This window comes from Corapipo altera, unplaced genomic scaffold (assembly GCF_003945725.1).
Source record: "Corapipo altera isolate COAL_440 unplaced genomic scaffold, ASM394572v1 67, whole genome shotgun sequence".
Lineage (NCBI taxonomy): Eukaryota > Metazoa > Chordata > Aves > Passeriformes > Pipridae > Corapipo > Corapipo altera.
This window is the reverse complement of record NW_020884906.1, coordinates 4779854-4803827: the sequence shown is the minus strand read 5'-3', so window position 1 is coordinate 4803827 and position 23974 is coordinate 4779854. Positions and strand designations below refer to the sequence as shown.

Below are 23974 nucleotides of genomic sequence, written 5' to 3'. Positions count from 1 at the left end.
GTGAGGAAATGACTACACAGCTCCCAAATTCTGCTCTCTGCAGCATCCCACAAAGAGATCATTTCTCCCATTCAAACCAAGAACTTTACATATTTATTATAGTTCGTACGACTAATATAGTCCAAAAAGAAACTTCTGATTAAAAAAAAAAAAAATCCATAAAATACAATGGATAAAATTATCCAAACATTAATATTACAAAGTACCAGCCAAAGAGCTGGTAGGACTTCTGGGAACATGGAGGACTTCCCAGAAAAAGAGAATAACACCTGGCTCTCTTACAAAAAGGTATCGCTACAGTTGGTGAGTCCATCTGTGTCAGATTTCCAGGGAAACTCCTGGAAGCTCTCGAAACACCTTGGAGACAAGAAGTCCATCAAGAACAGTCATACTGGTGGCCAGTTCTGGGCGAGGTCATCGTGCATGGCTTCAGGGATCCACTGACGGTAGGCTGAGAGCAAATCTGGAATGGAAGCAGAGTGGTCAGATGGCTCTGGGAGTCAGGGACTGGGGTGGTTTGGCTGGAAAAACAAGGTCCTGTGGGATCACCCACTGGGAGCAAGAACCAGCCTTTCACCACTGGGATGGTGCTGGAGCTTGGACTCTTGCATGCAGATGTAACAGCATCCAGTGGGAGAGAATGACTGTGAAAGTCATCACCGCATCACTTTGCTGCTGTTTCTATAAAGACCTCTTATAATCTGGTAAAAATACTGAATAAAAGCCATTTTACCTGGAAAAAAAATTTCTTTGCAAGAACCAAACACAGGGCATTACTGTTTCTCATAAGAAAATAGGAAATATCTGGAGCTTATCAAGTGACATTGTCCACTTTTTAAATTATAATTCAACAGTGGCTCGAGGTACTCCACTGATATGACTGATAATTAAGCAAGCAGAACACTTACATTTAGGATTTTTCTTCCATGCAGCCAGTAAAGCATTATGATTATCGCAATTTTCTGCAACTAGAGCCTGCAGGAGGGATTCTGTCCTGGGCTGAAGTCTGAATCAATAAAATGGTGCAATAAAACAATGTTCATTAGCACAGTTTAGGTCAGCTTTCTGAATTCACACTCCATTTTGAAAGGCTAAATATAGATGTATAAACACGCAACCTCTGCACAGAGACGTGCCACTGGCTCAAGAAAGTTCACTCTAAGTAGATTTTTCTCCAACCACAACTTTTTGTGGTTAGAAGTAGCAGCAGGTTGCTCCTATGTCTGCTATGCAGCTGCAGAGCACAAGGTAAAGCAAAAAGGTCCCATGCTGAGCTCTGGATTGACTAAAACAGGGAAACACGTGGTCACTGTAGGACCCTCAGATAACAGCAGTCACTTTTAACAAGTCTTCCAAAACCCTTCCATCCATCAACTCCATGAGAAGTCATAGAAGACTCAGAGAGAGTTTATTTTGGCAAGTGAGAGGAGGATGAGGGGAGAGAAAGGCAGTGACAGCTGACAGCCTTTTGGAGGGTCACAGGTCTCTAAATGTAATCAAACCCACGGTCTGTTGGAAACATGTTTTTGAAAAGAAAGGCAGAATAATTGGCCGAACTGCAAAGAAAAGCAAGGAAAGCAGCAGTGCACATCTGGCCATTCCTTAGAGGTGTGAGCAGTACCAGTGAGCAGCAGAGCAGAGCTCAGTGGCCAGCAGGCTGCGTGTCCTCCCACACTGCCCTCACAGTCACCCAGCTCTCCTGAGACACAATTTTTCTTGGTAGGAAAACTAATTTTCCTCGCCCTGCAGTTACAGCCAAGATCATTATCTGCAACACCCTTCCCAGCATTGAATTTTTTTAATTTAAAAAAGAAGTGAAAAGTGTTTGGTAGAGACAACAACCTGAAGTTTGTTTTTAACAACTTACTTGGACCATGTCTTCAGCATTATGAGGGGACTGGACAGCAGGCACTGGCTGTAAGAACCCAGCTTTTTAATGACCTGGAAGATTTTTAAGAACAAGGTAAATTAATTGTTCTGTGGAGACAACCATCCATCACCTAGCACTACTATAAATTTCCATCTCATATTCTCTTTTACCATCTCTTTCCTATCCATGTCTCCACACCAGTCTTGTCCTGACTGGCTTGTTAGACAACTCTTATGTCTCAAAATGGACAAAGACATGAGCTAAAACTTCTTTTCCTTTGCAAAAATGATACTTGAATTTGGGGGTTTCTTTCATTCAAATACTGATTTTCATGCCTTTTTTTTTAATTTTAGAGGTATCTTCCCCAACACACTAACCACAGTAAACTCCTCCATCCACCAGCAAGTTATAAGCAATGGCACACACACACAAAAAAATTCTCCCCCAGAAGTGAGGCTAAAAGCTTATTGATAACATCAAGGAAGTGATGCACCTGGAACACACTCACCTTTCCTTCAAGCAGGAACTTGGCAAAGTATTTGTACCGATCAATACCTTCTGGATAATCAACTTCCACAGCAGGGAGCTGCCAGCTAACACGATCTGGAAACAAAGATCACACCATGCTTGAAGAGAAGGGCACATTTCCATGGAGGTGCTAAGAGAAGTGGGAAGGACACTGCCACCACCCAGCCTTCACAGGAGGAGCAGCGGGCTCCATAAAATGCCCATTTAAATGCTATGAACCCCATGGAGCTGTTCAAACCACACTGTTAAGCTCTCTGAACAGCCCAAGCTGAGCCTGGCCTTTCTGGTGTGCTGACAGCCCTGTTAAACCAGTATTACAGTGACAACAGGGCAGCTCTCGGACAAAACTACTGAGAGACACTTTAAGACACTTACAAAAGACACTCGGTCTGTGACACCGAACTCGGCCTCTCTGGGGGCAGTACGAGGGAGGAGGGTTTTCCAGAGGCTTCCCAAAGTGGCAGTATGGTGGCAACAAGGCAGGAATCCACTCAGGTTCAACTGCAGACACACCTTAGGAGGGAAAGCACACACTGAATGCCAAGGTTTGCTGCCAAGGACCACCACTCACCAGCAGCCCCACAAGTACATGATCTCATGTCATGATCTCATCTCCAAGGATTCACTTTGTGTCATTTTTCAAGTCAACTTTTTTATGTTGTAAAAAAGCTGTTCAGAGACCAGCAGAGACCAGCCCTGTCAGCTGGTGCACAGCAGCTATTTCAGAAGCTGAGCTTTGCTCCAGCCAATTCTACTATACAAAAAAAAAAAAAAAAAACCAAAACAGGCCAACTTATCCCCTGATCCAGATCTAGAAAGCATAAGGATCCAAATCCTAGGAGTCACAACCACTCTATAAGGAGAGCATTTAGTCACTACAGCAGGGAAACACTCTGCCAAGGAATTTTTGAGTTCCTCACCAGACCTTCAGCACAAGCTGGCCCACAGCAGTCTTACCTTTCATGTACAGCTTTGTAGTCTCGACAATTTCTTGATATACCACAAACTCTGGGAGTTCTTTGAAGAGAACTGAGCTTGGGTGGATGAACACTGGGTCCTCCAGGAGAGCAGTCTGTAAGGAAGCACAAAAGATTGAAGCAGAGTAAGATGAATTACTGGCAATCTAATTTCTTGGTTGCATCTAATTTCAGTCTCAGATGTACATTTATATGGTTTCCCTAAGCGATGGAGGTTTTTAATAACCCCATCATTTTCTGCTTCACCTTCTCTGGAGACATCAAGAACTTTGCAAGATGGACTAATGAACCTTTTCTTAGCTCTTTTAAAACAATTACTATGTGAGGACTGGGAAATTGCAACACTGCAAACTTAAATTCTAAGGAGAGAACTTGCAGGAAAGTCAACACAGGCAGTCCCAGTGCTGCACCCAGCCAGAAGTTTTGCACAGGAGTGTCTTTCTGCCACACAGGGGAGGAGGAATTCAGCCCAATCCAGCTGTTTACCTTGTATGCATTTTTCCACTTGTCATCCAGAAGCTCTTCTGCCTGAATCCTTCGGGCAACATGATCCCCCAGCCCTGCCAGCACGATCTGCCTCAAGTACGTTGCTTGAGCTTCTGTTGGGGGCTTCATCTTTGGATCTACATAGAGCCCAGCATCTGTGCAGACAGAGTTCACTGCGGGGAGAAAGAGGTGAGATAAGAGTCAATAGGAAAAAAAAAAAAAATCAGCCCAGTTGATGTGTCACCCCCCCAAAAGAGAATAAATGCAGCAATTGCTCTCAAAACCCACTTACCTGCTGTTGTCAGCTGCCCTCTCAAGCGCCTGATTTCCAGCATGGCTTTGTATCGGAGCCCGTTCTCTTCACAGAATTTGCGGGTGCACCCAGCGAACTCACAGGCCCCCACTGCCCCTGGGAGTGAACAGACAGGTGGAGAAAATGGCTTAGCTGATCAGTTTTCCTAATTAAACCAACGGTGGGACAGCTCTGACACAGTTAACAAATGCATTTCGCTGTTCCACCCGGGAGCAGCACTGGCAGGCTGCCCAGAGGAACAGCCTAGAAACTGCACCACTCAACTTGGCCCTACAGCACGAGGATGCCTTTGGCTGTACAAAGCTGAGGGCTCAGGGTGATGGAGGAGAACAGATGAAGTTAATGGTGAAGGGAAATCAGTACCTAACATCACCATGAGGTCCCCCAGCTTCTGCATCGGCCCCTGCCCAGCCCAGATCTTTTGCATCTGTAAAAACCTCGCTCTCTTCCCCTTCAGCTGGGCTGTCTCTTCCTCACTTACTGCTGGCCTGAAAGAAACACAGAACAGTGTCAGTGAGTGTTGTGTGTAAGTGCAGAGGGGTCCCAATATGAGAGGCATGAGCTGTGAGGGTGATGCCTCCTGTAAGGAGGGTGTTGGGCTCACCCACTGACCTGTCAAACTCTTCGAACAGCTCCCGGACGGTCATGGCAGACACGATGGTGATGGTGTAGGGCAGGCAGTCGTGCTGCCTGCTCAGTGCCAGCATCTTGGCATAGCGGGGGGCTACAGGAAAAGTGGCCATTATTCTGCCCAGGGGACTAATGGGGCAGCTCAGCTTTGCTGCCAGCTGCTGCTTCAGCCTGGGGAAGGAAGAGGAAACTCATGTAATGAAGTAATGTCTGATTAGAACAAGTCTGTGTTCCTGGTTTTGGCAGCCCAATTAAATTGATGTGTTTTCCTCAGGTTTTGTTATGTGCTGGTTGGAAAGGCTGCGGGAAAGGCTCCTTTTCCTCATGCAGCTCCCACCTGCCCTTCATGGCACACTCCCAGCACAGTCTTTCCCTGCCCAAACATAATTGGGGCCAGTAAAACAAAGAAAGGTGATTCAGAGATTGAAATTATGGCAGTTCCTGTACCAAAGCCCGCCCTTGGATGTGAGGGCTGAGAAGGAAAGGAAGTGGGAGGACAGCAGTGCCCACAGGCTTGACAGAGGAAGAAATTCGTGGGGGACCACAGACATTACCTTCCCGTCACAGGGGGTTCCTTCAAGGCTCCCAGGGCTATCAGCAACTCCTCAGCTGCTGCAAGTGTTTCTGTGGGAGGTGGTGTTGGGAATGGGAAGTTGATTACCTATAGACATCATGAGAAAAAGCCCATCAGTACATCACTGACACAGCCCACTGAAAAAAAGTCTGAATGCAGTAAGAAGCTTCGGAAGGGAGTAAAATTCTCCCCTCTGGTTACATGTGCCAAAGTAAAACATTTAGGATGTTTGCCAGGAGCGAGAGGAAAGGACACATAATGGGAGGAAATGCTTAGAACAAGAACATTAGGAAACAGGAATACCAGAGTCACCCTTCGCCAGGCACCGCCTAGGGCAGGCTGCTCTAAGGTCTAAATTTATGTATTGTGCTTTCTGAAAGTGCTCCAGTATCTCCAAAACACAAACTCCTGTTTGGACAGGGGGTTTTTATACCTCTAAGAACATAAGAAATCATTACTACCTGAACAAACATGTTTGTTAAGGCCTGTTGGAATTCAGAGCAGCTTCTGCAATTTGCAGAACCAAAATCAAGTCTCAGGATCCTAATTTCTAACACAAGGCACAGACTCAAGCAATGACGACAGAAGACATTTCTCTTTGTTTCTGACTCCTAGGGGCAACCACTTTAATGAGAGCTGTAGTACAAAGCCACTTCCACCTCACCTTTTCTATATTTAATGCCTTCATTTGCAGAATCAAGTCTTCTACCGGTCGCTTGGTTATTTCTGGAGCAGAAAATTTCTCAAAGTCCATGAAGACTGCAGAAGAGTATAACCTAGTGGACCAGAAGTGCTGCTTAGAGTCTTAAAAGAAATCTTAACTCAAAAGATACACATGAAAAGCTGGCAAGGGATTTAAAAAAAGGCCGCATGTGTGTATTATTTACATAACTATGTCATTATTTATGATGCATATGCCTTATTCACAAGTTAGCTCGGCTTGGAGTTAAATCCATCCAGCCATGGTTAAATCTAATCTGGCCATGGAAATAAGGGTTCTCAGCAAGAGAAAGGCCCTTGAGAAGCCAAACTGTCAAACTGACACCACCAGTTCACGCTTGGCTTTATCTCTCCTTTTGAACCAAGGGCAGGCACACCCAAAGCACTCCAAGCAGCACCAGACCCCTGCGAAAGGGGCAGCAGGGTGGGAGAAGCTGGCAAATTCCCACTGACCCTCCAAAGGGCTTTTTGTTTCTCCCCAGCAGGCAGCTGACCTGTAGCAGTGCCCTGGCTCCGTGCGGCCGGCCCGGCCCGCCCGCTGGTTTGCCGAGGCCTGGGATATCCAAGTGACTCTGAACGACGACACCCCCGTGATTTTGTCGTAGAAACGTTTCTTGACCTTCCCACAGTCCACCACGTATTTGATGCCCGGGATGGTAAGCGATGTTTCAGCCACGTTGGTGGCCACAACACAGAGTCTGGTGCCAGGAGGAGGAGCCCTGAATACCTACAAGAGACAGATGGGCCTGTGAGGTGCAGCGCCAGCAGCGGAAAAGGGACAGGCAGTCAGCTTGGATGGGCTGCAAAGGGATGACGGTGCATATGGCACTGCAGGGGAAATCCAGGAGTCAGAGCCGAGACTTAACTCTTTGTCTCCAGCTCTAGAGCTCTCTGTCCAGCTCTGTGAATCCTCAGAAACACCCACAGAGGCTCCAGGCAGGGCACACACCATGTTGTGTTCAGACATGCTGTTGTCACTGCTGAAGCCAAGAAGGAACACAAGGATCCGTACAAACTGCCACTTGGCAGCAGGATCCCAACGTGCCTGGGGCCAGGGCTGATTCTGACATGCTGCAGGACTGTCACTTATCATCAGTCCCAACCGACTGAACTGGCATATTAGGGAGACCCCAGCCCAAGCAAGACCTGCCCCAATCCCATCCCAACCTGCCCATTGGGCCATTCAAGTCTGCTCATTGACAGATAATCCAAGGTGGGAATTTTAACTCACTTGTGGCTTTAGACAATGATCACACATATCTATAAGGATCATTTACTCACTGTGGCAATAAATCCTTTACCTTTGCCTGTTTCTCTGGTGCCAGCAAGGAATAGAGTGGGAGCACATACAGGGGGAGGGATGAATCAGATTTCTCATCTGTGAAGAAACAAACCCACATTTCAGTACACGGTACGTCAACTTCCAGGCTTAGTCCCAACATCATCTCCACAAACATCACTTCATCAAAACCAGTAAAGTAATAGGTATAAAGCTGAAACTGGAAAACCTTAACAGCTTTTTCACAGGTCTGCTGTGATGTCACATTAGTTCAGCAAAGGACAACCAACTAATGTCACCCATTTCGCAGGTAACAGGAGATAAGGGGTTTTTCTTTCATATGGGCCAAACCTTCTTCTGAGTCTCCATCTCCTAAATCCAGGTCAATATCAGACCCTGCAGCATCATCATCAGTGTCAGCATCTCTGTCTTCATCTCCTTCATCCACTGGTACCACAGAGTAATTGTTCAGATCAATTTTGGGGAGTGTCTGAGAAAGACAGGAAAGACAAGACAGAGCATGAGGGGAGGACAGAAACAGCACTTTGCATTGCTTTGAAAGCAAAGCTGAGCACTTACTCCAAACATCTGCTGACCTGAAGGTGACAGGGGGATTGCAAGATTTCGTTGGTATTTTAAGATTCAGCATTTGGTAATTGTGACAGTTGGGGGGGAGAAACCCAAGCATTTTAAACAGTATTTTGTGCCAAGCCAAGCTTCTTCACTTGGAGGACAGTGGGAAAGGGTAAAATTTCTTTACTTTAGGCCCCTTCAGCTACCAGGATACAATGCCAGTGGACAGTATATCTACAGCACCAAGATCTCCCACTAACAAAGTGCATTCAGGATGGGGGCAGAAGCCAAACTCTATCCTTGGTAAGAGATGGATCGGTCCCAATTTTGGGTAAAAAACAGTGAGATGAGGAGCAGCCCTGGAGCCAGCAAGTCTGGAACTCCCTCCATTAAAGTTTTAGTGGTCAGTACTCAACCTGAATCCATCTCCTGCCCATAACATCCACAGTGTTAGTTCTCTGCTGCTCCTGATGCAGCATCAGCAGTGTGGGCAGTACTGCTGGAACTCCTGAGGGGACACACAGGCTACTGTTTGCAGGGAGGGACCTGCTCCTTCCTGTCTCTTGGAGGAATTCTACCCATCACACATTACCATAACTTTCCTCCGCTTCCTCGATTTCTTAAATTTTCTCATTTCTTCCACTGAGTCTTCTTTGTCATCCTCTCCCCCTACAAAAAGAGACAGTGGAACAACTGTTAGCTGAGCATGCTTCCCTCTTGGAAAAGGTAGTGGGAGGAGTCTGGTCCCACTCCCACCTTTTTGGGATTGCAAAGTGTCACAGTGTGAAAGAAGCAAATAGTCACACTGAAGGCAGAGGGGACAGGGATGACACACAAGTTTAAGGTTATAATTCCATTTGGGAACTATACAGATGATCATCAGCAGCACACACAGCAATTGTATGTCTGGAGGTTTAGGAGGCAACTAGCTCAGCTGTATAAGAATTTTTTTTGAAATTCCAGTATCTGAAAATAACAGTCATCAACAAGCAGCAGCACTTTAATTCCCAACAGAGTAAGTGAAGAAATGCAATGGAAGAGATCAATACACAGAAACCTTTTCCCAGACTCAAACCAGCATAAATTTAACAATCAGTCATGAAAATCATCCACAATGAACCGTTTCCCCAATCCTTGTTTTTTGTGTTTTTAAAATAAAAGCTCATTTGTTTAGGTGCAAAGCAAACTCACTTGTCAGTGGGATAAATTCAAATTTTAACAGTTTCTATAGCATTACCTGCAGTGTTGTTTTTTTGGTATGGGAAGGCTTTCCTTAGCCTTCTACAGAGAGAGTGAACTTCTGCCTGGCCTGTTAAAAACACTAAAATCCCACCTGCAAGAGAAGAAAACACCAAACCTCAGCACAGGCATTTCACCTTGGAAAGCTTCAGATCTTGTTTTTGATAACAGACAGGTCAAATATACTGTGAAATAACAAGAAGGGAAAGGGTGTTTGACCACATCTGTCACCTACCACTCTCTCAAGAAGTTAATATAACTATGATTTAGTTGAAGGGTTGGTTTCACAAGAAAAAGTAAAGTAAATAAAACCACACAAGACTTCATTGAAGTCCCATGTTCAGCTTACAAAAAACCTCACCCCAAACCAAAACAAAACACTCCAAATATCTCCCCCTTCCACCCAAAAAAACCAAACCAAAAAATTATAGACATGTAAAGTACAAAGAATTTGAGAGGTTCTCAGCAGTGACCTTACCTGAGGGCAACATTCGATGGATTTTACAGACTTTTCTGAAGCACTCTCCACTGTAATCATCCAGGGGGGTTTTCTTGTTAAAATGAACAGTTACAGGGAATTGCCTTGCATCTACCTGGAGAGGAAACACAAAGAAAGGGTTTGTTTGCTGTCATAGCTCCAGTACAATCACTGCAGTGTTCATGGGACAATTAGGAAAGCTCATGCTCTATTTCTGTTCAGCTCTTGGGTTTGGTAGCTACAGAACACCAGACCCACAGAAATTATCAGTGCTGTCTGCCCTGAACACCATAAAGCCAAACAAGAAACCAAAGCTTTTCTCCCTTTTTGATCATCAACTCAGATTGAGGCTTTCTAGTTCTCCTGAACTTACAGGTTTTCAAGATAATAAGATTCTGCCAGGGTGGTTTTCTGATAAAAGTGGAAAGAAAAACACCCAGTCCCAAAAGAAACAATAGCCTAAACAAAATAACTATTTTTAAATTGGTATCTGAAAGATTTCGGCACCAACTGGAAAGATAAAGAGTGCTCCTACTTTGTAACTGGTTGTACTTGAGCCAGTACATCTGAGGCAGATCCCAGGGAGGAGAACAATACCTGAATGATGGGAGGTTTAACAGAAAACAGCCTGTTGTTGTCAGTGAAATCCTCCACACGAAGAGTGGCCGACATGATGATCAGCTTCAGGGGCAGCCCTTTCTGCAGGGACACAAATCTGTCACTCTGTGCCCCACATATCTCCTCCCGAGCTCTGCTGCTGGCAGCTTATGCCAGTTCAATGATAAGCATTTTGCTCTCTACCAGGCTCCTGGTATTCAATTATCTAAGTCTCAAACTGGATGTTGCCTGAAAAGTCATCTGTTGGTACTGACATGTACTATTTCCCCCCTTTCTGTAGGCTCTGTGCTTCTTTGATCATACAGAAAGACAAGCACATTATGTGTTATTTCATCCTTTCTGTCAGATTTCCATGAACTTCCACACCACAGAGAGTCCCTCCTCCCACAGAGCCTCCTCATGGCTGACATTCCCCTCCCCACACCTGTGTCTAACACAGGAACACTGCTCCTCTCACCTTCTGACGAAGGGGCACGATGCGAGACAAGAGGCCTATCAAGATATCTGTGTACATGCTCCTCTCGTGGGCTTCGTCAATGATAATGACTTTGTACTTGGAAAGAAGAAAGTCCTGGGAAGAGAAATCAATTTCACCACAGGAAGCCTCAACCAAGGACGTCTTTCTGTCAGAACACCCTACAGCTGCACAAACACTGACTCCCCATCCTCACGGCTGCATCTCTCACACATCTGAGCACAGTTTCATGTGTTCACCACACACAAAACAGCCTAGTTCTCAAGAGTCTCTTCCTCACTCTCACTTTACACAGCAAGATTACCTAATGTTTGGGGATTTGGGCAGGAATGTCAAGGGTTGAGATGAAATACACCTCCGGTGCTGAAAGGGATTCTGCTTTGAAAGTTTGGTGGCACATCCGTGCAAAACAACTGGTCTCTCTTCCAGCTACAGAAAACGATTCCCTCTTTATAACACTGAGGACAGCAACTTACCTTCTGAATCTCCTTCAGCAGCACACCATCTGTCATGAACTTGATCTGTGTTTCATCTGTAACATTCCCCTCGTATCGGATTTGATACGAAACCACTCTGCGAGGAAACACCCGGGGCACCCACAGGAAAAAGCACAGGGAGAAACAGAAAGTCCGTGACATACACAGAACATCTCAGTGTCACCTTCCAGTGAGGTCTCAAGCTGTTTTTCTGCTCACCTGTGTGACAGGTTCATTTCCTTAGCGACTCGTTGGGACATGGACACTGCAGCCACGCGCCGAGGCTCCGTGATCCCGATGGTCCCGCTGGAACTAACGGGGCCAAGGAAAGAAAAGGACAGGTTGTTTTTATTAAACTTGGAAAGAACCTAGAAAGATGACAAGAGGATTTCTGCACAGTGGCTCTAGATTAAGTAGCATCGCTCACACGGTATCATTTAGATACAGTTAGAAGGAAAAGACAGAAAGGAAGTTTTGCGTTTCCCAAATGCATTACATGTGTATTGATCTGAAGATGCATTAGCACAGGAATTTTTCCCCTGCAATTCCAGCTCACTGAACTCCAGTCCCCTTGGGCATCCCTCTGGCATTGGGGTCCATTTCAGAAGAACTCAGGCTGGGGCAGCAGCACAGAAGCTGATGCAGCTCACAGGAAGCACTTTATGAGGTGCCTGAGCTCATAAATGTTACCAAGTGCCAGATGAACCGCACCTATTTTCAAAGCTATTCTTAAGAAATACACACATTTCCTTGCAGAAGTAAAACCAAACCTCTGAAAGCAGAGGGTAAATCCCTTCTGCAGGAAACATGCAAGGGGCTTTTAAGAGAATTTTTACCTTAGAGGTTTGAAAAGATTACTTGTGCAGAGAGACTTCCGCAGGTCAGTCTCATTCCCTTCAGATTTCCTAAAAGCCCACTCAGTATGGCCATTACCTGGCCATTCCCACAGGGAAGACCAGATTCAGTTCAGCCATACCAGGAGTGACTGAGCTCTGCTTGAGTTTTCCTAATTCCATCTGCTGGATATAAAAGCAGATTCCTACCTGGCATAACCAGCTTCATAGAGAAACTGAGGTACTTGTGTGGTTTTACCGCTTCCCGTCTCTCCGCATATGATCACAATGGGATTCTCATTAATGGCTTCCATGATGACTTGCTCTTCAGCAAGGATTGGAAGTTTTAGTCTTGCTTCCTAAACAATATAAAACACATATTTTAGTTGCATTGTGTCTCACTGCTTTTTTGTTTTCCTCAGGATTGAAAACTGTTACTTTCCTCAGACCATAAGCCCACAAAAAAGAATTCTGCAAACCTTGTGGCTTGAAAAGCTCTAAACCAGCATGTCTGAGAATCAGTCATCAAAACAGCTTCCCAGAAAGCAACTGGCAAGCCCTGCACTTTTAATTTGTGAAACTTCAGAGTCACTTGAGTTTCTTAATACAGCACTTCAAGGGAAAACTCATTTCACAACTGTCCCAACTGTTCAGACACATGCAGAGCTCTTCCCATTTCCACAGGACACCCTGCCTACAATAAATGGGATAAAACCATCCAGCACAAGATACAGCACAATGGAGAGCTAAAAGGGACTTCACAAGATTTTCCAGTGAAGGACAATAAAGGACTCCTAATAGATTTTATATATAATATCAGAGACAAACTCTTATATCCTAAAACAAACTGAGTCTTCCTACTGCTAGACAGACAGGCTTAAAGCTCAGATCTGTACCTGAACAACTTGCCTGAACAAGGGCACTCTGCTGCTGGGCCAGATTAGCAAGAGATGCAAGACAATGCTACAGTGTCTGCAGGGGCCCAATCCAATGGAAAATACCACCATTCCCAACATCTTTGACAAGCACTGTACTGTTCACAGAGCCTCACCTGAATCTCAGGAGACCTGTCCACTGGGATGAACACTGCAGGCTTGCAGGATGGTTTGTTGGAGGCTCTCTGGGAAGCTGGAGCACTGGGACCAGTTGGAGGCTGTTCAACTACTGCCTTCCTCGCTCCTTCCTCTGGCTTTTCAGCAGCACTCACAGCACTGGCTGAGCACTTCTCAGTTTCTTGTTTCTGCTCTTCCTCCTCCTCCTCAGAGCTACTGGGCTCTTCCTCAGGCTCCAATTCTGAGCCTGAGCTGTGCCTTCTCTTGTTGGCACCACTGATGCTCCTGATTTTTTCAGGTACATCAGTCCTTGGCTCCTGTATCACCCTAGAACAAAACATGAACACATGAACTAGGTTTTGGTCAATATTCTCCAGCATCTCAAGCCAGACATGATTTCCACACGAACCAGGATCTCCATTCCTGGAGGTTTCCACAACTCTGCCAGGTAAAGCCTCAGCTGACCTGATTGCTGTATTTGTATCTAAGCAGGTTCTATCCTGGTATTTATTCATTTCTTCAGATGGCACCTTTGAAGTCTAATTATTTCAACTTCTGCCAAAATACAGCTCTTGATAAATCCAGCAACTATGGACCACATCAGCAGATGTTTTCCAATACAAGAAAAAATGCTTAAGTAAATGTTTAAGTTAAGATAAATGTTTATCCACCAATTTTGTAGTTTAGCATAATTTGTAGGAGTCTGCAGATGTAACTCTCACCCACCTTGTCCCCTATGAAAGGAAAGACCAAGTTCTTTTAACTAACATCCTTTCAAACAAGAAAATATTATCCAGAAAAAATATTATCAGATAAAACCCAGAAAATTATTTCACTCCATCCATTCCATGTTTGCAGCAAGAAGAAAAAAAATAAGGAAAAGCAGCTCAAAATGTTGCTGTTCAACCACAGTGGTCCTTCCCAAAAAAACCCTTACCTTTTAGCCTGATACATGCGCTCCCCAACACCCAGTTTGGAAGTCGTGTACAGGAGTTTCATTTCTGCCTCAGAAGCCTGGACCTCGTTCAGCTTGCTCAGCCACTCAGCTCGCTTTTTGAGGAAAAACAAAAAAATCAGTGCTTACTGTCACCAGGAAATAATTTCATTTCAAGATTTGCACTTGTGCACTACAGGGCGTGCTCTGTGCTCTGGCAAATCCTGCTGTGAAGTTGTAAAGACCTTCCTGCTGTTACAGGGTCAGACCTCCCCGACGAAGATTTCAGCTCTACACCAGAGCAAAAATAGAAATGGGGACTCGACATCACTGCAGTGAGCAGCTCAGCTGCACCCTTCAAACACAGGGGAGAAGATGGATTTGAACTAATGTGCTGGAATGAGGGCTGGAGCAATGGGAGCCTCCCTTCAACTCTCTCATGTGGGACATGGCACTAGCAGGGGGTCAGGCAGCCACAGTTTTAAAGTACCTCCAAAACCAGAGTTCCTTTGTCTGACACTAAAAAGAACAGGAATTCTGCCTGGAAAGGTTTTGTAAAGAAAGAATGCTCTATTTACATGCAGAAAAAATACAAAAGCTAGAAATAAGCACTTCAGGAGCACCAGCAGAAGCAGAATTAGGGGTGCATCAAACTTTGCATTCTGCAGCAGGACAAAGCTGCTCATACAACCCACTTCATGGAATGTTTTTAAAATGTAATCATGTCATTGACTCTGCCAGCCACTTGTCTACTTCCCAACACTTGTCTACTTGGTCTGGAATGGGAACCTGAGCCAGAAAGGGTGTGTTCCTGCAGCACCTGACTCATTGGGAGGGAGGGCAACGCTCTTCACCACTGGAGCTGCACTCACGAGCCCATGGGTGGTGCATCTTCAACACAATGCCCAGCACAGGGGTGGCTGGTGCTGTTGTAACATAAACTTCAGCACCTGCATGTCTGTGAGTTCTGCTCATCATCGTCCCATTTTCCACACACTGATATTAAATTATCACTTTAAGAGAAGTGACGAGCCTGGAGTTGCCAGCCAAGCAATAACATACCTCTTTTTTCTTTTCCTTCTGCTCCAAGACTTTCTGCAGGTTTTTCTTCTGTTTCTTGCTCAGGGGTTTCTTCTGCTTTTGCACAACACAGGCAGATTTTTTCTTCTTTGCTTTTTTTGCTGGCAGGACCAGGGCATTGCTTTCATCAATTCCCTTCAGCGTTGCTCCATCTGAAATCAAGTCTTTGATTATCCACCGGCGCCAGGTAGACTGTTTTCAGCACACTGCTTAACAGCCTTATCACACACCAGGACAGATTTTGGTGTTTCAAACAAACACAACCCTCGTGTCCAGCCAAAAAAAATCCTGCAACATCAGCAGGGGCAAAAGACCACAAAACTGTGGATTAAATAACCCTGAGCTTACTACAGCCCTGAGGGAAATTTTCCATGACTTATGTAACAACACTCTGCAATTTTTGTCTTTTTACTCAAATCCCCAGGATCAGGGGGCAGTACATGGCACAGTGTGCCTTGGGGTGACTCTGCAGACTCCTGCCTTGCCCAGGCACCAGTGAATTTTAATGCTAAAAATCTGCATTACTAAATTCTGAAAAATCAAAATAGTATAATAAACGCGGGGTTTTTTTAAAGATAACATTTGAGAATGCAAATGTTAAACATAAAACCACTTTAAATAATTGCTTTAATAAATAATGGAACCACTGGTTGTCCTGAGTTGGAAGGGACCCCGCGAGGATCATCGAGTCCAACTCCTGAATTCCCTGAAGGCAGTAATGCTCCAACAGAGCTGTTAATGCAAAGTCTGCAAGTCACAGAATCACTCAGGCTGGAAAAGACCTCTGGGATCATCGAGTCCAACCTGTGGCCGAACACCACCCTGTCAGCTGGACCATGGCACCAAATGCCACATCCAGTCTTTCCTAAACCACCTCCAGGGATGGTGACTCCAACATCTCCCTGGGCAGCGCGTTCCAGGGAGATCCTTTAAAATAACATTAATGCTTCCAATAAAAGCATAATAAAAATATAGCAAAGGCATGACAGTAACTCCAATCTTAGCAACTCTGCGGCCCCTTCAGCCCGAGTTCTCAGCAACGAATGCAACGCCCGGGAGAAGCCGGGCCGGGTCCCGCCGCACCTCCCAGCTCCAGCGGCAGCTCCAGCGGCTCGGCGGGCGGCGGCGGCGCGGCGCCCTGCGGCAGCCGGGCCTTCCAGTTGTGCCGGCGGCGGGCACGGCCCATGGTGGCGGACACACGACGCACGACCGGTCACGACACACGACAGGACCCAGCGCCCACCCACGTGCGGCTCCTGCAGCCACCACTTCCGGGGGCGCGGGGGTCTCGCGAGAAGGGGCGGGGTCGGGGGCGCGCAGGCGCGGGGCTGCGCCGCGGAGAGGCCCCGCCCTCCCGCGCTCAAGGGCCCCAGAACCGCGCCGGGACCCCCCCAAACCCACCCCACCCCATCCCACCCCATCCCACCCCATCCCACCCCATCCCGGGATCTCCCAGCCCGCGCAGCCTCACCAGGGACTCGCTGCTCAGTGCAAAGTCTCAGTAAACATTTATTCGAAGCTTTGCCACACGATACCATTAAGTTGATTTGTGAGATTTTTGTTCTAACAAATACTGAACTACGGAGTACACGGGTTTGGCTGGTCCGATAATAAATAAATAAAGGCATGTTAAAGCTCGGTAAAAAATGAGTCTGGTACATTTGTAGCTACTTAACAGTATTATCAGCAGAATCTCGTATGTCTCTAGGATTGTATGTCAGAAGTGAACACAGAGCATCTCTTCAGACCAAATCGTTTTCACATGAACAATTGTACAAACTTAAACACTGTGAAAGCTGATGTACAAAACGGTGTGAAATCACTACCATCAGTGCCAACAATGAGTGCTACCACAGCAAATATAACTTCTCATCAAAAGGAAAAGGTCGGTTTTTACATGTGCTGTCATCACAGGTCGATGGAATTATCCAAAAAGTTTAAAATACATGCGGATACAATAAAACCTTTTATTTTCCAACCCAGACAAAGAGAACTCATGGTCACTTATGCCATTAGCTGCCAAATACGGATCAGTACATGAGGCAAATCACACTTAAAACACCTCTACACCACCGAAGCTAAGGTTGATACTGGTCTATTTTCCACACTGACGATGCAACGAGTCTCGGAAAAGCAAATCACAATGTGAAGGACGGGCTATAAATACAGCACTGAACTACACCAGGTTTGTACACAGCACTCTGACACCCAAAACCACTGTGAAAGCACCACATTCCATACAACACATCGGTTATCTACAGCCGGAGGTGCTGCTGCAGACGTCAGCTCTGCAAAGATGGGAGCGCATGGAAAAACACTACAGGAGTTTCAAATATTAGGTCCTAAAGCACACAGGTTTAAACACTCCAGACCCAAGGGGATCTCCCATCCTGGACAGCCTGGAGCCCCTCCTCAGCCGGTTACATGGGATGATGTTCTTTGCAGGGGAAGGTCCATGAGCAGGATCCATTCTGGAGGAGCAGCCAGATGGGATATCCCCACACCCAGCTGGTCCCAGGTCACCTGTGCCCCCTCACAGCAGGTCAGGAGGGCCATGGCTGTGGCAGGAGTGCACAGACATCGCTCCCCCCTCTCTGTTTTGCTGGATCCCAGTGAAAAGCCGGAGCTGTGAGGTTTGGTCCAGTCCCATCTCTGCCCCCAGCCCAAGCGAGTCCATCAACTCCCAGTCTTGGTTTGTCCGTGGGTGACAAGGCAAGACCTGCCTGTCTCTGGGATGCTCCTACCAATGGCAATACAAAAGCAGTGCAACCACTGGCACGGGTTCTAAAAAACAGCAAAAACCTCCATGGATAAACTAGATGGCCTGGTATGGAAAATACTTGTAAAAGGTTATTTACAAAAGTTGAAAGAGATTAAATACAATACCACATTCATGTCCCAAAAGCGCTTTCACTACAGTGCATGTTTAAAAATACAGAGCATTTTTAAAGTATATATATATATATATATATTGAAGATTAGATTGTGCTTTAAAAAATCATTACTTCTGAATTTGACTAATGTGAAAACTGAGTGCTGGGAAAAATACTGATTAAAAATACCCAATTTTATATATACCACTTTTGACATAACATTTTGCTATACATGGGATGCAAGTAAATATAAAAATACTTTTTTTCAAGCAGCAGGGTGATCAAAATCAAGAGTATTAATATAGGAGGGCTGATTTTACAAAACTAAGATAAATGACTAGAGCAAGACAGGGAGAAACTATAATCCAAATTAACTTTTATATAGTAGTTTTAAAGAAATCTTTATAATAGACAACTCTTAATATATAAATGATTCAGTATGTTTAACTTCAACGTTAAATATGGATTACATAAAATACAATCTATGCAAACTGACTCATGCACATAGTCCTAAGAAGGCGATGGAGCCGCTGACACGAGCGAGGTTTGCAGACTTTGGTCCTCAGGCCTTAAATTTAACAAAACACATCAAGACCTGACAAGCTGTGCTAGTCAATTCCTAATTTCCAGGTCGGTGTTTTAGCCCAGTCTTCTGTGCACAACAGTAGGCAAAACTGAGTTTACAGGGAAGACTCTGTAATACTATGGAAAATGAGCTGGAAAAAGGAATACATTGTATTTTATATTTTCAGCTTTACAAAGCGGACTATTTGTTGCCATAGTCCTTATCTTAAGTTGTGAAAACCAGTTATTTTACAACCCTAAATGTTGTATTTCTCAATAAATGGTGTGCAGGGGGATTTACAGGCGACATAAAAAACTAAAATGGATTCCAACCGTGCCAAGTGCATATGAACTTCAACTGTGTTGAACTCAAGTGATCACCGTTCGGAGTAAAGGCCATTAACATGGATTTTAAAAATAACCCCTCATGTAAATGTCACATACAGACCCAAAGAGGTTAGGCAAGTAACACACATTCCAAGAAGAACATTAAACTTCAGCATAAAGAGAAAAATAAATTTGCCCAACAGTTACATTCAGTTAAGCATCACATCCAGCAAAAGTTCTGCTCAACGGAACAAGAGGACAAAGGCCAAGCTGTGCTCAGCTGCCCTGGCCTGTCCTACTGGCACTCACAGGCATGGAGAGGAGAACCTCCTCATACTTGTTCCCTTGCTTTGTAGCCAGGCCCTATCACAGACCAATTTTTTGTTGCGTTTTTTTTAATGTAATTTTAAGTTTAGACCCTACGGAACACAGAGTGCTTCAGCTGTGGTCCATTCCACCCCTCGTGGTATCAGTGCTCATCACTACAGGTCAACGCTTCCCCTCCCTCCCCACATCTCTATCCTCAAATGCTGTTGTTCCCAGGTCAAACCACGTTCCTGACTTCCTTCCCTGAGGTTACCTTTGTTTCACTGCATTTCAGCAAACCGTTCACACAGCCAGTGATACTCTACCAAGTCAGTCAGTTCTAAGTTACAAATATAGAAATCCTGCAAAATAAAATTGCTTCAAAGCTCCACCGCTTTGAAATAGAACCGTTTCCTACACCCTCCTCTTAAGGTGACTCACTTTCCCCAAAACCTAATGAGGACACAGACTTCAAGCAAAAAGCTCCTATAAAACTATTACAATTTTAGAAAAAAATCCAGATCTTCCTGAAGATAATTTATTGCCGCTTATTGGTCCTGAGAAAGCTTTAAGCAACAATACATTTGCACGTGTTTTAACTGCTGCCTTTTCTGAGAAAGTATGTGGGTCCTGAGATTAAAAATCATGTTTTAGTCTATGCATTTATGCTTGGAAAATGCTTCACTGTGCAGATCAAATATGAATTACAATTTGTCACGCTACGTCTCTTCCCTCTGTGCCAATTCATTAAACCAGATTTCCTTTCAGACACCAAATTAAAGGTCTTGAGATGAAATGCAATGAAAAAATGCCACATGTGTGTTTCTCAATTCCTCCCATTGGACTGGCATTTAAGGACTTCAAATCTTCCTTCTCCCTCATTCCCCACCTCCTGTTAAAAGCTATGGTGTGAATTTTTTGGCCTGGATACCAGAAAATTCCTCATCTGATACTCTATGAAAGGCAACTTCAAGGCAATGAAATAAGCCAACAAAAACACAAACACATTCACAACTTTGAAAAAAATAAAAATGTGGACCCACAGCAGATACTTCTCAATGGAAGTGCTTGGTAGCTTGAGTTTTTTGTTGTTGTTTTTTTTTTTTAACTTTTAAAGTGTCAAATTTGCATATGTTTAGCTCAATTTCAATATTTGAAAGACTACTCAATTTGCTTTTATAAAAACTTTACAAAAGATGTTTTTAAGTGCTTGTAAAAGTAAGCGCTTATCTACTGAGAAAATTCTAGTACTGGATAAAACTCTGAATATACAGCTGAATTTTGTAAATGTTTTTCTTTCTCCTACAAGTTTAATGGCTGAGTGTATAATCTAGATAAATTAGTCTCACACATGATGAAAAGTTATAACTTTGCACACTTTTTACCATGTGACGTTTTTGTTGCTTTGTAACTTTGAATGAGACAGTGCTTAGGAATTTTCTGGAGCTGGTGTACAGTGGTCTGCAGGGGCCGGTTCATTGCTCGCTGCCCCTGTCCAGGTTCTCAATCACCCTGGAAAGGCGGATGCTCAGCAGTCTGATCTGACTCTCCAGGTGGTCCATCTTCTCCTCCAGGCTGCTGTTGTTGTTTCTTCTCCAGTAAAATCCAACCGGCCCCGTCATGAAGTAAACGGCGACGACGAAGCAGAGCGGCAGGACGGCGTGTTCCGGATCGCCCTCGTACTTCTGGAGGATGTACACGCACGACAGGGTGAACAGGGCAACCCTCGCAATCCAGAAAAACCGACCAAACAGCATGTGCAGGAGATAGAAGAAGAATCCAAGGAAGAGAGATAGAAACCAATAGGCAAGTAAAATGGCACCGATCAGCAGGAGGGCACGGGTCGGGTTGTTGGCAATTGCTGCTGGGCTGAAATAATGAGTCAGGTTGGAGGCTGAAAAACAAAGGAAAATGTACAGAATGTTAATGAGGGCAGGCTGCAGTGGTACAGGGAGAAACACGAGCACAGCTCCAAAAGGTCAGTCCCCCACAGCAGCGGGGTCATGGCTGTGTTTTCTAAAGTGAGGGGTAAAACTGGTTTATCCGTTTCTGGATGGACCTTCTTCAAATCACTGGCTGACAAGTTCATACTGGGGCTACAGATCCTGCTTTGTAAAAGTTATATTCTAATGGCTCTCAACTGTGTTTTTCCTTCCTCTAGTCCTCCTTGATTTCCCTGCACCATTCCTGGCTGCATGAATCCATCTAATGATGATACCAAGAAATCAACCATGACTTGTAACTCATTTTACAGACATCCCACAGATACATTTAGAGAAATGGAATGGTTGAGTTCAGTCTTCTTGTTCGAAGGTACTCATAGCAAAATCAAAGCCACATAAGCAGGCAGAGACACTGCTGATGGATGTTTAATGCAGCATGATAAAATGATTTTCCCATTTGCTTGTAAACACTGACACAAGCTGAGACAGTTCAAGGGTAAACAGGCATCACACTTACCATCAATTCCAAGAACATCTAACAAATCAGTCCATATTCTCCAGAATGTGTCCATTAATACATCCACCCCATTCACAAACCTCTCTGTCAACCTTGAGAAAAACTGAGAAATAAAATTCAAAATTAAAAAAATCCTCAATTCCTAGAAACATACTTTGAGACTTTCTAGTCATAAGTAGAATCATAATCCATTAAGCAAGAATTGCAGGTTATTTTGTAGTCCCCAAGGGAAAAAAAGTAATTTTGTAATTTTTTTTTAACTCTGTGAATCTTAAATTTGCATATTACAATTATCCTTAGTGTAGGTATTTGGGCATGTAATTGTATATGTTGGCAGCACTTAATACTGCACTTTATGGGCTTTAGTATTGTTCTGAAGTTTAGAGATAACACAATCACTAGCAATTGGTAAATCAAACCAGGGAATTAGTTTTATCGAGGAACTGAGAGATGTCCCCAGCACCACGCACAAACGTCTCAAGTGTAGGTCGATTTAACAGTATTTATTATTTCTTCCTACTGCCTGAGGGAAGGAGGAACAGAGAATCAGGTCCTGCACGCCTGATTTCCTCTAAGTTCCTACGGCCCTACGAGCGCAGGATGCTCTTGCTGATGCAGAGAGACCGGATTTTAGCTGAAGGGCTCCCCACCGACAGCGGGCTGCCCTGGCCGTCTCCCCCACCTAAAACAACCTTGATTTAGACATTTCCCTGACAATTTTTCCCAGGCTGCCGCAAGCCTCGGCTGCCGTTTCCCTCCGCGAAGCGCCGTTCCAGCCGTTCCGCCGCCTCACCCGCACAACGACGAGGCCGCGGCGGGTCCCACCGCGCCGAGGGGCGATGGGGGAGCGCGGCTGTGCCCCGAGAGCCGCCGGGTCACCCCGGGGAGCGCAGCGGGGAAGCGAAGGAAGCGCGGGAGGTGTGCGGGGGGGGGGGGGGGGGAGAGCAGCGCCCGGCGCCTCACCTTCTGCAGGGCCCGCACGTTGTCCTCGCCGAAGAGGCCGCTGACGCCCTGGTAGAGGCCGCTGGCGGCGCGGCGAAGGCTGTTCTGGCGGTCGCCGCCGCGGCCCCGAGCGGCCTCGACGCCGGGTCCCGCCGAGCCCCAGAGCAGCAGCAGCAGCAGCAGCGAGAGCAGCGCCCGCCGCGCCGCCGCCATGGCCGCCCCGCTGCGCCGCCGCCGCCGCAGCGCCGCCCGCGGGACCCGCGGAGCAACGGCAGCGTGAGGGACGGCGGGTGAGGGACGGCGGGTGAGGCGGGGCCGGGCTGCCCGCGCACGGACCGATGGAAATCGCGAAACGATCGCTGAGGGAACCGGGGGGGAGCGTGGACAGCGCGTAGAGGGGATCCTACCCCTCTGCTCGGCCCTGCTGAGGCACGTCTGGAGGGCTGTGCCCAGCGCTTGGGCTCCTCTGTACGAGGAAGATAATGAGCTGCTGGAGAGAATCACAGAATCATAGAATCATAGAATCAGCTGGGTTGGAAGGGGCCTCCGAGATCATCAAGTCCAACCCTTGATCCAACACCACTGCAGTTGCTAGACCATGGCACTAAGTGCCACATCCAGTCTTATCTTAAAAACCTCCAGGGACGGAGAATCCACCACTTCCCTGGGCAGCCCATTCCAATGTCTGATTACCCTCTCTGTAAAGAAATTCTTTCTAATATCTAACCTAAACCTCCCCTGGAACAGCTTAAGACCATGTCCTCTTGTCTTGGTGATCGTTTCCTGGGAAAAGAGACCAACCCCCACCTTGCTCCCCCCTCCTGTCAGGGAGTTGGAGAGAGTGAGGAGGTCTCCCCTGAGCCTCCTCCAGGCTGAACAGCCCCAGCTCCCTCAGCCTCTCCTCATAGGGCTTGTGCTGGAGTCCCTTCCCCAGCCTTGTTGCTCTCCTCTGGACCTGCTCCAGCCCCTCAATGTCCTTCCTGAGCTGAGGGCCCAGAACTGGACACAGCACTCCAGGGGTGGCCTCACCAGCGCTGAGTACAGGAAAAGAATCACTTCCTTGGACCTGCTGGCCACACTGTTCCTGATCCAGGCCAGGATGCCATTGGCCTTCTTGGCCACCTGGGCACACTCTGGTTCATGTTCAGCTCCCTGTCAATCCAAACTCCCAGGTCCCTTCCTGCCTGGCAGAGAAGGTTCAGCAGAGGCCACAATGGTGGTGAAATCTCCCCGTGCAACCCCCCCACCCCAAAAGGTCTGTTCAAGTCTCTTGCTGTGTCCAGCCTGCCCTGGGATTTAACTTCTCCCAGTCCATTACCAGTTCCCAGATTTAACCTCTTCCACCATCCCATCTGTCACAGTATTTA

At 46.0% G+C, this 23974-nt stretch overlaps 2 protein-coding genes across 2 annotated transcripts; both read right to left on the bottom strand.

The window, feature by feature from the left end:
- Window positions 1-72: 72 nt before the first annotated feature.
- On the bottom strand, window positions 73-16336 carry DHX37 (DEAH-box helicase 37). The gene is made up of 27 exons (XM_027651990.1): window positions 16219-16336; window positions 15118-15287; window positions 14059-14171; window positions 13121-13448; window positions 12280-12428; window positions 11456-11548; window positions 11237-11333; window positions 10743-10856; window positions 10265-10366; window positions 9668-9782; window positions 9188-9283; window positions 8543-8619; window positions 7729-7867; window positions 7400-7476; window positions 6593-6825; window positions 6043-6154; window positions 5359-5465; window positions 4787-4975; window positions 4538-4662; window positions 4154-4270; window positions 3862-4034; window positions 3356-3470; window positions 2774-2911; window positions 2379-2473; window positions 1868-1941; window positions 909-1006; window positions 73-463 (listed from the first exon to the last, which is right to left on the bottom strand). The coding sequence occupies exons 1-27, from the start codon at window positions 16319-16321 to the stop codon at window positions 387-389; spliced, it is 3426 nt and encodes a 1141-aa protein (XP_027507791.1). The 5' UTR covers window positions 16322-16336; the 3' UTR covers window positions 73-386.
- Window positions 16337-16621: 285 nt separating this feature from the next.
- BRI3BP (BRI3 binding protein) lies at window positions 16622-22835 on the bottom strand. The gene is made up of 3 exons (XM_027651874.1): window positions 22629-22835; window positions 21666-21768; window positions 16622-21099 (listed from the first exon to the last, which is right to left on the bottom strand). The coding sequence occupies exons 1-3, from the start codon at window positions 22818-22820 to the stop codon at window positions 20681-20683; spliced, it is 714 nt and encodes a 237-aa protein (XP_027507675.1). The 5' UTR covers window positions 22821-22835; the 3' UTR covers window positions 16622-20680.
- Window positions 22836-23974: the final 1139 nt, after the last annotated feature.